Genomic DNA, 14,142 nt, shown 5'->3' on the forward strand with positions numbered 1-14,142 from the left:
CAGTCAAGACCAGTAACTGAAGAGGTCCTTTGCTCCACTTTATCTGAACGTAAGCTATGAATTGTGATTAGTTTTGGCATAAAGACACCGATTAAATTCCTGTTTCTACAGGTTTTCTCTCAGTTTTGTCAATTAGACAACTTATACGTGATTAAACTTGCATCAGAATATCACAAAGCGCTTTAGCCTCACAATTCTACATCATGTAGAAAACAAGAAATCGCGCACGATTTCAAAGTGAATTGTTTATTACATATTTCTGCCAACGCTTACAGCAACACAAGACCTGTCAGATGCGACACATTGCACATAGAGTACTTTTACCACCACTCGAGGCAGTCGTATTAACATTACAGTAGTTCGGATACTCAGCAGGAGACCAAGAATCACTACAACTCACAAGAAGCTAAACAAAAGTCTCTCACAGACACAAACAAGGGGACAAACACTATCCAGGAGCTGAAGCATAGTTTGAGGATGAGCTGAACTGTGGCTGTTTCTGGGACGTTCTGGATCTTCTCCACGCCACAGACTTGGACCTTGGATTTCAGTGGTGTTCTCTCCATCGTCTCTCCGGAGGCGGCAGGCGACCTAGCGTGGCGTTTACGTGTTGGGGTTAATTTATGAGTAATGAAGACACAGAGGCCCAAGGAGGACAACCAGCTCAGATTGGGTGCCTGAAGTTCTCGCCAGCAAAACGGGCCTTGTCGCCAAGCTCTTCTTCAATCCTGAGAGAAAGAGAGTGACAACAGTCTACTTAGATGGACAGTCTATGGCTTTAGCCTTCAAATTTTGTTATGAAGTCAAGAAAAGAATGCAGTTATTTCAGGACTGGACTCACCTGAGCAGCTGGTTGTACTTGGCCAAGCGCTCGGATCGGCAAGGTGCACCTGTCTTGATCTGAAAACAAATCAATAAAAAAAAATGTAGTTTGGAATCCAACAGCAACACTGTGGGGTCGGAATATTCTGCTATCAACGTTGTACTTCATATCTGAAAAGACGCACCTGTCCGGTGCAGAGACCGACCACCAGGTCAGCGATGAAGGTGTCCTCTGTCTCTCCAGAGCGATGGCTGACCATCACACCCCAGCCGCTGCTCTGGGCCATCTTGCAGCTAAAAGACAAGACATGTTAGCCCCGCTAGCTAGCTAGCTAGCAGCAAATGTGATCCCGCTGCTGCGCTGCTGACACTCACGCCTGCAGGGACTCTGTGACAGAGCCGATCTGGTTGACTTTGAGCAGCAGGCAGTTGCAGGACTTCTCAGCCACACCCTTGGCAATGCGTTTGGGGTTGGTGACAGTGAGGTCATCACCCACCACCTGGATAGAGGTGCTGGCTGTGAATTTGGTCCATGCAGCCCAGTCGTCCTGGTCAAAGGGGTCCTCGATGGACACAACTGTAAGGATGGGACGGAACCATGAACAATGCTCTGGAATCCAGCAGGAGGCCTATTTACAGCGGCTGCTTCTCAAATGTTTTCATTTCAAATTTAGAGGCAGTTTGGGAAAAAAAAGGTGTTTATTTTGTAACTCCATGGCGACGACTATAGAATAAACTTTTCAACAACGTGCCCCTGAAATGTCTAAAACTGTCACACCAGAATTATTTCTTGCAATCAGAATGGGAATCTTTATCTTGACTGTCTGCACTGACTCCTTGGTCGAGGACCTTCTTTTTTCACTTTTTAACTGCAGGCAACTACAGGCAGAAGAACCATTAGCTTCCACCACATTATCTGTATTTTCCTCTATGTGTTTTCAAGTTTATTCAACACTTTTTGTGTATGTGGGCGTGAGAGAACAAGAGAGGCAGAACTTTACAGCAAATCTCTTGCCAGTGCGTTAAAAAAATGATGCAGCGATAAGAACTCCATGTGCACAAACTCATCATTTCATACCTCATGATTTACAGGCTGTAATCTCATATTTAAAATCTACACCCTGGACTTAAAGGATCCCAAAGATTACTGTTACATTTCTGCGTGTCCTGCATGTTTTGTCCTCTTCTTGCTATATTTAGAAAATGTCTCATCGGCTGAAAATACTTTGGACACTTTGGGGAGAAGCAAGCATCGGAATAGCTAGTTTTGCGCGTTAATACCCACCAGGATAATCACTGACGAAGCTCCTGTAGAGGTCAGCCAGCTTGTCAGAGGAGATGTAGCGGCTAGGGTCGTCGGGGGACTTGAAGTCCAGGTCATACTTGCCCCCTTTGTAGAACTCAGAGGCAGCCACGTCCATGCCGATAACAATCTTGTCAGTGTAGCCGGCCTTGGCGATGGCATTCTTCAGCAGCTCCAGAGCTGATACAAACCATCACTCCAGTCAGAGTTTGACTAGACATGTTTCCAAATACATCAAAACATTCATTTTCTGCTCCACTGGGGCATTTGCCATATCAGCGCCTTGACCTGACACTGGGGTCAGAGGCTCGGGCTGGCAGTAAATGCTCCCCGTGCTGGGGGGAGGCCTTAATTTAGAAACCGTATGTCAGCCTGAGAGTGACATGATAAGTAAAGAGCTTCCCAGGGAGGTCTAAGAATGTAATGCTTTAAAAGAGTGAACTGGTGAAGGCGCACAGCAACAGCCGCCTGTAATCATCCACTTAACTTTTCCTAAAATAACTGGTGATTTATTGAGCTGGATGTCGGTTGACTTGTAATGAACTTCACACAGTTGCAGCCATAAAAAGACAGTTTCCTTTTACCTTCTTTGTTCTCCAGGATGTTGGGCGCGAAGCCTCCCTCGTCTCCTACATTGGTGGCATCCTTGCCGTATTTCTCCTTGATGACATTCTTCAGGTTGTGGTAGACCTCAGCACCGATACGCATGGCCTCCTTGAAGCTGCTGGCTCCCACCGGCAGGATCATGAACTCCTGCATGGCCAGCTTGTTGCCTGCATGGGAGCCGCCATTGATGACGTTGAAAGCCTGGAAGGAAGCGGGAGGAGAGGAACTGCATTCAGCCTAATGAATTTATATAGTTGTTGGGGTTTTTTGGCTACATCAGTTAGGACTCCTGTGTGGTGCATGACTTAGGTAACAGCACTGATATGCTCACAGGCACAGGGAGGATGACTTCAGGGTTGCCAGCCAAGTCAGCAATGTGGCGGTAGAGGGGGACGCCCTTCTCTGCTGCCCCAGCCTTGCACACAGCCAGGGAGACGCCCAGGATGGCATTAGCACCAAACTTAGCTGAGGGTGAATAGACATATTTTGATATTAAATTCATTTAAAAAAAAAACACATATATTGTGTCAGTTTTCCTTTTGATTGGTATTAAATGGACTCAATTTTATATAGCGCTTTTCTACCTTAGTGGCACTCAAAGCGCTTTACAGTGTCATCTCATTCACACACACACACTGATGGTGAAGGCTGCCCTGCAAGGCACCAACCTACTCATCAGGAGCAATTATGGGTCCAGTATCTTGCTCAAGGACACCTCGACATGGTCACCGGGGTCGAGGATCGAACCAGCGACCCTTCGGCTGTTAGACGGCCACTCTACCCCTGAGCCATGCCGCCCGTGCTGTATTAGATTTAAAGCTATAGTGCAGCACGGACAACGGTTGACACTTGTTTGTGTCATGGGCTCCAGCGTTAGTCTTCATTGTTACAGCTGGAAACCGGTGGATAGCTTGATTGGAGTTCTACACGGTCCTTGAGATGTTACTCATTTCACTAACCCAATTAAATCCATTAAGCCTTACAACCTTCGGATAGTCTACAAGAGCCAAATAATTAAATTATTCATCCATAATCAAGTTAGCAAAGGGCAAGCTAAAAGTAGCCAGCTCAGTCAGTGTAGGTGTAACGCTCCTGCTCTGCCCATGGAGCATGCTCAGTGTGCATCCTCCTGGAGGCGCGGGAATGTCACCATACACACAAACTCTTTGTAGCTTGTGCACTGTAGCTTGGACACAATTACTGTGTTATAAAACAGAGGTTCTCAACTGGTCAAGCCAAAGGATCCCACTTTTATCCTAAATGACAAGTCATGTCCCCAATTTCTTGAGTTTAAAAACACTTTATAATGGTCTACCAAAATGTCCAGCAGATGGCAGCACATGATCAGACATTCACTCGCCAACCACTTCAATAAACAGCCTTATTCAGGAAGAATAAACCAATTACTGCAGGGCTGGTCAGGTTTCAAGAATCCAAATTGAACTGAACAGCTTTATACTGTGAAGAATGTTCAACCAGTAGCGCTTAGATCTTTATCGTAAGACTAGAAACAGACTCATTACTGCATAACCAGACTTTTTTCAACAAACTAAACACTTGCTGTCATACTTTGCACAATATGTGCAATGTAAGAAAATCCATATGCAGTATAGGTATATTTCATGTAAAAATACTCAGATAAATGCAGCCCGATGCTGCTACTGCATATGCACTGCATCATGGTGAACGTCCTTCAAAATAAAAGTGGGGACATAAATTATGTGAAGGTTTTAAGGTCATTTGTCACCCCCACACACACACACACACACACACACACACACACGCACACCTCCATGACACACTTTTAGTCCTCAACCCACCATTTGAGAACCACTGTTCTAGCATGTAAATTGTCCTCTTACACTTGTTTTCAGTGCCATCCATGTCCAGCATCAGCTTGTCAATCTTCTCCTGTTCCGTTACGTTCACATCCTAAAAAGTGACATAACAAGAATATTAGTTATACTGCTCGTTTGAGAGTAAATTTGAGTTCATTTTTACTTGTTAGTTTGGACAAAAGAAAAAAAACAGCAATGTTAAGAGTAATCACAGCATCTCCCAACTACACAATCAAAGCCTTGTACTGCAAAAGTTTACAGCTCGTGTACAGAATGTAAATTATTTTCAGAAAGAAATCACAGCTCAACACATCAATATTGTATCTTACGAAAGAAACAGACTAATTAATTGCAGCATTTATGGGCTTATTTCCAACTACTTCCTACTTGCACACAGTAATATTAGTCAAACAATAAATGGTCCTACCTTGCTAACCAGTGCAGGTGCAATTGTTTTATTGATATGCTCAACAGCTTTTGAGACACCTGCAAGGGACAAGCAGACCATAACTGACCCAGGCAGAGGACGACCATGCAGAGCAGGGGAGACAGATGACCACAGAGCACGCCACCCAAACTAACGTGGATGTTAAGTACTGATAACTGAAGTAGCGTCTATGATAGTGTTGTTCATTCGAGGTTTTTCTCCTTCGATTGGTCTGTGAACATCTGTTAATGCCCGCCGAGGTTAGTTTCCAAGCCCATTCTTCATGCTCGCCGCACACAGCAATCCCTCAAAAGAGTTATTCCACACTTAATTTACCTGATTACACAATGCAGGAGCCAAGAACTCATTTACATATTTAACTGCCCTTTTGACTCCTAACAGGAGGAAGACAGATGGAGGAAACAGAAGCAGAAAGAGAGGAGGACAGGCATCGGAATGTAAAGTAGCATTGCAAATGACGTGAGAGAACAGCAGAATCCAGCTTGTTCAGGGAGGGAATCAATCAAGAAAGCTCACCTTTGCCCATGTAGCGGGTTTTGTCATTGTCACGGAGCTCCAGAGCCTCATAGATGCCAGTGGATGCACCGCTGGGCACTGCAGCTCTGAAGAGCCCTGAGGAGGCACAGAGGACGTTGGTGTCATGCTCAAGAAGGACTGTCACGGACAGAATGGCGTTTGAGCGTTTACATTAAATCTGACTGTGAAATGATGTCTATATGGTACTCAAATCTGTTTCTGAGAGTATGTTTGTTAAAGTGCCGCTGTAATAAGAAGCTGTTTAGTATTAAAAAACATCAAGTCAAAGCAACCGACTCCATTCAAACAGTTAACAACATCTCCTGTCCCAGTAGCCATTGTTTTACTGTCGGGGAGAGAAATGTGAGGAGGAAGTTAAACCGGCTGTGCAGCAGCGGACTGTTGATGCAACAAGAAAAGACAGAGCACCAACTGAGCGTGCACAGTGCATCTATGAAAGCCCGGCAAGTCCCGCCCATGTGAAGAAAAACTGGGGAGGAATGGAAATCCATTCAGTTTGCCCAGCGGAGCAATGATGTTGTGAGTCTGAGGGGATTTAGGGGTGGGGGTGGGGGGCACAGGTGCTGTCTAGACCACGAGTTGAAGTTTATCGCCTAACTGCAGCTGTGGGACGCCGGGAACAAACCACTAGGCTTCAAAATGTAGCTGAGGCCAAGACATGATCCAAAGTATTTAATATTTACCCTTTTTACAGAGATGAAGCATTAATAAAACCCACAACACGGATGATATAGCGATAAAAGTGAAAGTAAATCACACTCTGAACGACACGCACAGATGTATGGAAGCACCGTGACCGAGAGGAAAGCCTGTTACATAACAAATGACATACATAAGAGACACAACAGCCTCGCCGCTGGTCCAATGATGCAAAAAAACAGGCCTGGCTGATGGGAAAGGGAATCTTATCCCAAAAAGTTAAAAAAGTGCTATTTACAGTAAACTGGAGCAGTGAACATCCATTCCAAACTAATGAGAAGACATGCGAGCTGTAGAACAGAGCCGCCCATGTATGAGAGGCCATGGAGCCTGGCTCACTCGCTTCCATGTCAACGCTCATTCAGGTTACTTCATTAACATTCTCTGGACATTTCATCGAGTTCAGCCGGTCCTTTGTTTTAGCTCTCACAGTAGCGCACGAAAAAAAACAAAAAAAACAACAACAAAATAAAACAGGCAATCCTTTAGTCCATTAGTTAATGAATCAGCTGAATGCATAGGCTTGGGTGTTTCATAACCAGCAGCTTCGCTGTGTCACTGAGCGTAAAGTTGGATGAGAATATTTAACTGAGACTGCTGCCAGGCTGGCCAAGTCTCAAACTTAGCCTCCAATATCATGTCTTCACCGCAGAAGTACACACAGAGGGAGGTAATTACATGTTCTAAGTCACGGGGGAGACTAAATTAATTGTTAAAACGTGTAGCAGTATTTAAAGTTTGAGTTGCATGTAGAACTATCAATTACTACAACAATAATCTTGGTTAATGATAACGGATTTTAAAAAATGTAGCAAGGGGGGGGAGAAAAAAAAAAGACATGACGTCCGGAATACGAGGCTGATAATAAACCTGATTTTCGGTGGAGTTGGACGAAACAGGAATAATTCAAACGATGCAGTACTACTGACATTTCATTAAATAAAACACTGAGTTTTCTCAACATCACAACTTCTGTCTGTTGTACCAAATATCCCCTCCAACACAAGGACAGTACATGAAGTATTCTATCCATACGCTACCTTTCTTGGTGTACAGATCGACCTCCACCGTGGGGTTGCCACGGGAGTCGAAAATCTCACGAGCGTGGATCTTCAGGATGGACATGTTTCTGGTTCTGGATCTGGACCTGCAGATGAAGCGGGAGGGAGGGAGGGAGGAGACGTCAGTTTAGTGCAGCCGCAGCCCCCAGACAGACGCCGGTCACTCTGCATCCATACTTACTGCATTAACTCTTTCAGGGCCAACAGTGAGTTGGCAAAAAAAAAAATTAAAATTAAATGAGCAGTCACAAACTCAGTACAAAAACCAAATATAATCTGCAGAATGAGCCGGGAGACTGAGCAGTAACTCGTCTCATAGATTTTTATGGTTAACCTTCTCAGTTTAGCAGTGCTCACTACCTAAACCAACTGTTGTGGTCCGGTCTGGAAAGCAGAGGTATTAGTCACAGTGAGGCGTGGCTCATGCAGCAAAAAAAAAAAAAAAAAGTCACTGCAGGAGTTTACTTAATCTATCAGATTACAAAAACAATATTGCAACATGGGATTGCTGCCATCAACCAGTCGAGAACTCTTGATAACGATAGTGAGAAACAGCTCTGTGGCATATTTGGCTTCTTTTGTGCAAGTATCACGTTTCAGATACGTAGTGAAAGGCCCATGGCGGCGGTCTAATCTCGCACAGCCCAGTTATCGCTCTGAATCCCAGCAGTGGAGGTCAGAGAGGGTTTGGAAGCCGGACAGACAATCAGGCCACACATGACGCCGGCCATTGATTGATTTGTTTTATACCAAACTCTCCCTCGAACCGTGCACCGACATGTTCAGCGACACACTTTGAAGGCACGTGTGAACTTTTGAGTGCAGCCTCCAAAACTGAGCCACTAGACCACACCCCCTTTCACGGGAGAACTCGCTCTATGTGGGGCAGAGTGGAAAGTAGCCGCTGGCTACACTAAAACACTCCAACAACTTCTTTCCTTTCTTTCTTTTTTTTTCTTCCAGGCTTTTAGAAATCATTCAGTTGTTGCCAAAGCTGGTATCAAATACAAATGCTCACAGAAATATGGCCATGGAACTTTTTTTTTTTAATTTTGGAACTCTCAAAGTTGGCAAAGCTGGATCAGCCTGTCAGATGTTACATCTGGTAGATTTTTCTTTTTAGAGTCAGGTATTTAATTTAACTGTTAAATCTGCAGAGTTGAATCTACTTTTATTGGGGGGCACTGCTATCATTTTTTTGCACTTAAATATCATGTAAATTCCAAGCACTCTGGCTTTCTTCTTACTAAAATTCCTCTGCTGAAAAAAAAGTACTTTTTTGCTGTTAGAACTACAGACTATTTACTACTATGGCAGGATCAAAGAGCCTACAACATACTACACTCCTCCTTTGCTGCAAGACTGTTGAAGGTGGGCAGAGCAAGATGGCAGCACAAAATGGCACCCACAGATAAATAAATAATTACACACTTAGAACCTGATACGTTCATGCAGCTTGCACCTAGAAATAAAATAGTCCCACACCACACTGACCTGTCGGGACGCCATGTTTGAGTGTTAATAATCAGGTTATGATATGAAACGATACGTGTAGGACCACGGTGACTCATGCAAACGTGACAAATACGTGCACAAGTGCATCCTGGGAGTCTTCAGGACTGAAAAACTGAGCGAGCATCAGTGGAAAAGATGTCTAGTTCTCCCAGCCGCAGTAATTTTCCTCTGACACCCCCCCCCACCCCCCCCCCCACGGTCTGCTGCCAGCAACTAGTTAGCATCCCGCTTGCTTCAGTTTTCTAGGGTCATTTTTCCTTCAGTCTGCGAGTAAAAGCGACTCTTCCTCGCTGGTTTGACATGCTGTTTGCAACTTGACGCTGTCACACACCCACATACCCACAAACACACACGCGCACACACAGACACACGCTGCAGCTCTAAAAGGAAGCTCATCTCGCCAGCTGACGTTTTAAAAATAGACGGTGGGGCTACAAACTAACCCACCCGGCCCCCCCACCACACACACACACACACACACACACACATAGAGGCTATGAAACAAGAGGAATAAATTCAGGAGTAAAAGGAACATTCATCACGCAGAGGGTGAAGACCAAGGGCGACACTCGCGGATGAAGAACATCACGTACTCCTTTTATAAAAGAAGGAAAAGTGGCTAACTGGTTGACACGCTGTCGCTGCTAACCAGCTGTTTTACATCTCCATGGACTGGTATCGTTATTAAAAAAAAAAAGCGAACAAAATTAAAAAAAAAAAGAGGGAATAAATAACGGTTGAAGTTACCTTTTCCGGCCTAAACTGTGTGCAAGGACGGTGTTGCGTCTCTCTCGCGCGCGGGGAGGCAGAGAAGGCGCTCGCGAGGGTCCGGGGTCGACGATAACTGGACGACGTCATGACGGCACGAGGCCTCGGGGCCAGGCTATTGGCTGAAGCCAAGTCACGTGGTAAGAGCGAGCGAAGGAGGGAGAGAGAGAGAGAGAGAGGAGGGAGGGGGGCGTGTGCGAGGAAAGACTCACGTTCACCAGCAGCAGGAGTGGAAAAAAAAATGGACTGTACATCATCCAGAGAGAGAGAGAAAAGGTTGATGTACGGGCATGACTCATGTCAGGTGAATCATGGGAAATGTAGTCTGTGCTAGTCAGGGTGAATGCAGAGAGATGACGCAGGATGCGTACGTGCCAGTAGTCAGGCAGGGATCTCCGGTGCAGTGGTACGTGGTTGGTCACATGACACCTGTGGCCACGTTTTTTTTTTGGGGGGGGGGTTGTGCTTCTTACTTCTGTCTCCCCCTCCCCATCAATGATTCAAATAATTACGTGGAGAAAGTGAGTTTGCAGTTTTTCTTAAGCAGCAGGTTTGATGAAGATGGAGTGAGACCTTCTTCTAACTGCCTCCTCCGGTTTATGTTCAACTTGAGAGCAGGTGAAAGTGCAGTCGGTATGAAGAAAAAGGTTTACCACAGGTATATATTCCAGGATTTTTTAATTAAGCGTGTGTTTAATATCTTGCGACAGTCGTTGATGGCGCATGAATGGATGAATCACATCTGTGAGTGCGAGACCTCTGGCGTCCCTTCATTCCGCGATGGTGTTCTGCGGCTGCGCAGTGCGGTCAGTTCGTGCAGCATCCACCAGGGCCGGAGCTGCTGCAGTGACCTTGACACTCAGGCGACTTTACTCCGACTGCGCCATCTGCTGTCCAGACGCACTCAGCAACACGTAACCGCAGCAGCAGACTTCTCCACCAACGGGAGAAGTCGTGATTGAAGCGTAGCAAAGACATTTTCAGCATTACTGCCGTGGTTGATCTCGCGGTTTTCGGTAGTAAATCAATTTCCTGTCAAATAAAAGCCATTTATTTTTAAAAGTAGCGGAAGACTCCTTTGGTATTCAAGCAAGAATTTGCTTTGGTCTATCAGTAAAACCCACCATGTGCTACTGCGTTTGTTTCTTTGCCTTTTATTGTTGTATATTTTATCTATTTAACAAAAAAAATACGCACTTGTGTTTTTCTTCTTCTTCTGTTGTGTTTGATTTGCGTGCCCTAAATGTTGTCGAGGGGCTGCACGGTGGTGCAGTGGTCAGCACTGTGGCCTCACAGCAAGAAGGTTCCAGGTTCGAGTCCCGGCTCAGGCACAGGATCTTTCTGTGTGGAGTCTCCATGTTCTCCCCGTGTCTGCGTGGGTTCTCCGGCTTCCTCCCACAGTCCAAAAACATGCAATTGGGGACTAGGCTGATTGATACTCTAAATTGACCGTAGGTATGAATGTGAGTGTGAATGGTTGTTCGTCTCTCTATGTTGGCCCTGCGATGGACTGGCGACCTGTCCAGGGTGAACCCCGCCTCACGCCCGTTGACGCTGGGATAACCCCGCGACCCTTAATGTAGGAAGATGACGATGACGATGGATGGATGGAATGTTGTCGAGCTGAAATGGATAATAATAATAAATAGTAAAATAATAATAAAAAATAGCATAATAAAAGGGTGAGTTTTGTCTTCTTTTTTTTGCTTTGTTTAGTTTTTTTTTAAAGGAAAACCCAGGAGAGATGCCATCTGACTGTGTATCTGTCTATTTTTGTGGAAATATGTATGCTGATGTCATATGTTGGCATGTTTTTTTTAATCGCTTTACTTGAATTAAAAAAAGTGATAATAATTTGACCAAAATTTACCCCAAACACCTTCACATCTTCTCCAGGAGGCTGCGAACGATCCCAAGCCGAGCGCCTCTCGACTGCTCCAGGCAGGTTCAGCAGTGTGAATGTTCGACAGTGGCAGTGCTGAGTAACAGGAAATCGTTCCCAGGCAAACAGAAAGCCAACACACTGAACCTGCATGCCAGTCGCTGGAGCCCTGCTCCTGCCATCCCTCTGTGGAATGCTTTGGTCAACTCCTCTGGCTCCCTGTTACAAAGCTGCACCAAAATGTGTGGAAGCGTGACAGGACAGCTGTTGATGTGCAGCTTGTTTCCTTCAGCCAGTGCTCATGTAACTGAGACGCCAGCCCTGCCAGCCAGAGTCTGACAGCAATGAGCTTTTTTAGTCTGATGTCCCTCCTGCTCTACTTGACATTACAATGCGAGGCAGCCTTGTTGGAGGTGTGTGAGTGAGTGACTGCCGGTTCGCCAGTCTGGCAGCATCGGTCTGAGGAACCCAGCTAAATATGAGCTCTTCCCTGTGTGGCTGTGGCCGTCTGGCTCCAGCAAAGTCTCCAACAGTCAGGGAGTGCGTTAGAGGAGCATATAAACGCCTGCTCACACCTCTGCTGGGTGGCTCTGACGGTGACGCTGGTTGAACTCGACAGCCTCCAGGTGTGAATGTGTGCAGGGCGTTCCTGGAAGTAGAAGAAGAAGATTTCATGCTCAGTGGCTCCTGGATGGAGCCAGCAAATAAAACCCATCTACTGTGTCTTGGCTTTCCACGCATCCGACCAGTTTGACAAATGTGGTTCACAAACACAAACCTACACTGCCAACCATCAGACGTGTCCTGATGGCTCAGGAAGGATGCGTGGCTGCCTGCAGGAAACGTCCTATCAACACAGCTGGATGCCACAGACGTATCTAATTCAAAGTCATTTGACTGTCGTGCTCAAATATTGTTTACTTCATCACAGCTGTTTAGATTCTGTTCGCTCCTCTTGACGTTGCTGAGGACAGACGAGGCAGAAGGAAACGCTGACGGGCGTCACAAAACATGTCAACACTGACGTCGTCAGACATTTTATTGATCCCATTCCAGATAACGGAAGTGTGGCTTCAGTTTCAGAGGTACGAAATACTAGAGAGTCAAATTACTTCATAATGAAAAAATAAATAAAAATGAAAATATTACACTGCATTGCAGGTGTGTTATTCCCGTCCCAGTGTATGGAAAGCTGTTTAGGCCTAAAACTGAGTCAGCGACACCAACCTTAGTTCAGCTCTACTAGTACTCAAATTTGGAGTACATGTTCTCAAATTTGGTCAGCTAGTTCACGAATAGACTTTACTAGTGAAGCAAAAGGTATCACTAGTACTACTAGTGAAGCCAAAAGTGTCACTAGTACTACAAGTAAACTGAAAAATGTTCACTAGTACTACTAGCTGACTCTTCTTTTTTTTTTTTTTAGTACTACTAGTAAGCTTTATATGCTAATAAGGGGGAGGGGGAAAGCCAATTAAGGCTTCCCATGGGCGTTTGAAAATATTACCCCCAACCAGAGTGCTGGATTTGGTTATAATCCCTCCTAATTCATTTGCATTAGGTCTACTAGTACTACTAGGTTACTCTTTTGGCTTTACTAGCAGACTAGAAACAGTCCACTAGTACTACTTGTAAGATATTTTGAGTTTACTTGTATTACGAGTAAACCAAAATTTTGCTTTACTTGTAGAGTCTTTTGGCACACTAGTGTGTGAGTAGACTTTACTAGTATAGCAAAATAATCTACTAGTAGACAATTTTGTGGTCCTAGTAGGACTACTAAACAGAAAATGTTTCTATTAAAAAGTCAAAGCTGTAGTAGTACTACTAGTGACTCTTCTGGCTTTACTAGTACTATTAGTAGATTTAAACAGTCTACTAGTACTACTAGTAAGATATTCTGAGTTTACAAGTAGTACTAGTATACAAAATTTTGCTTTTAAAGTCTTTTGGCACACTAGTGCGCAAGTAGAAAGTAGGGAGTAGCAAAATCACCAACTATTGGACAACTTTGTGGTACTAGTAGTACTAGTGAACAGAAAATGTTTCTCGTTTAAACTCAAAGCTGTACTAGTATTACTAGTAATACAAAACTTTCTACTCGTCGGCGATTTTGCTTTACTAGTAAGGTCTTCTTGTGCACTGGTGTGCCAAAAACTTTACTAGTAAAGCAAGTTTTTTTTTTCCTTCTTATTTGATTCGTGAAACACGTGACGGCGTCAGAAGACAACGACCCCTTGGAGCTGTCGCGTCATTAGTTGTCTCCCTGTAGTCGAGCAAACGGCTTCACACCCCATCAGAACCAGCTCATAAACCAACTTTTCCCTGGGAAGGACTCGGGGCGGCTGGAGAAAGAGACCCTCTGCGTAATCCCCTCTCATCTGGCTCATAAAAATGCAAGACGCCCCTGAAAAGGTCAGACTCAGGAGTCCTGTGGTGATGGTTGCAGCCGCACCAGAAGAAGAAGAAGAAGGAGAAAAAAAACGTTATAATTGAAGACTGGATTTTTTGTTTTTTGTTGTGGTTTACTTGACTGTTTTTGTCTCGTCTTTACTGAGGTCATCACAAGGGTGACGGTATCACGTCAGGCTCAGGCTCTAAATGATCAGGCTCGCTCCTGGCGGGCGCAGAGACGTCATCAAAGGCCTTAAAAACTGTGATCG

At 44.9% G+C, this 14,142-nt stretch overlaps 1 protein-coding gene across 1 annotated transcript; it reads right to left on the minus strand.

Moving 5' to 3' along the window:
* Positions 1-230: 230 nt before the first annotated feature.
* On the minus strand, positions 231-9,669 carry eno1a (enolase 1a, (alpha)). Its single transcript, XM_086214588.1, has 12 exons — positions 9,577-9,669; positions 7,294-7,400; positions 5,534-5,629; positions 4,997-5,055; positions 4,594-4,663; positions 3,063-3,196; positions 2,710-2,932; positions 2,108-2,305; positions 1,198-1,399; positions 1,008-1,116; positions 842-900; positions 231-728 (listed from the first exon to the last, which is right to left on the minus strand). The coding sequence occupies exons 2-12, from the start codon at positions 7,376-7,378 to the stop codon at positions 665-667; spliced, it is 1,299 nt and encodes a 432-aa protein (XP_086070714.1). The 5' UTR covers positions 7,379-7,400; positions 9,577-9,669; the 3' UTR covers positions 231-664.
* Between the last annotated feature and the right edge of the window lie 4,473 nt (positions 9,670-14,142).

The sequence above is a fragment of the Aulostomus chinensis genome, chromosome 9 (genome assembly GCF_037954235.1).
Source record: "Aulostomus chinensis isolate RoL2024-O1b breed Wild chromosome 9, RoL_Achi_v1.0, whole genome shotgun sequence".
Taxonomy (NCBI): Eukaryota; Metazoa; Chordata; class Actinopteri; order Syngnathiformes; family Aulostomidae; genus Aulostomus; species Aulostomus chinensis.

Coding starts and splice junctions, on each gene's coding strand:
- eno1a (XM_086214588.1), bottom strand. CDS start 7,378: ATGTCCATCCTGAAGATCCACGCTCGTGAGATTTTCGACTCCCGTGGC. Junction 2,933..3,062: donor AAGTCATCCTCCCTGTGCCT/GTGAGCATATCA, acceptor GCTTCCTTCCAG/GCTTTCAACGTCATCAATGG. Junction 2,306..2,709: donor CATCCTGGAGAACAAAGAAG/GTAAAAGGAAAC, acceptor GGTTTGTATCAG/CTCTGGAGCTGCTGAAGAAT.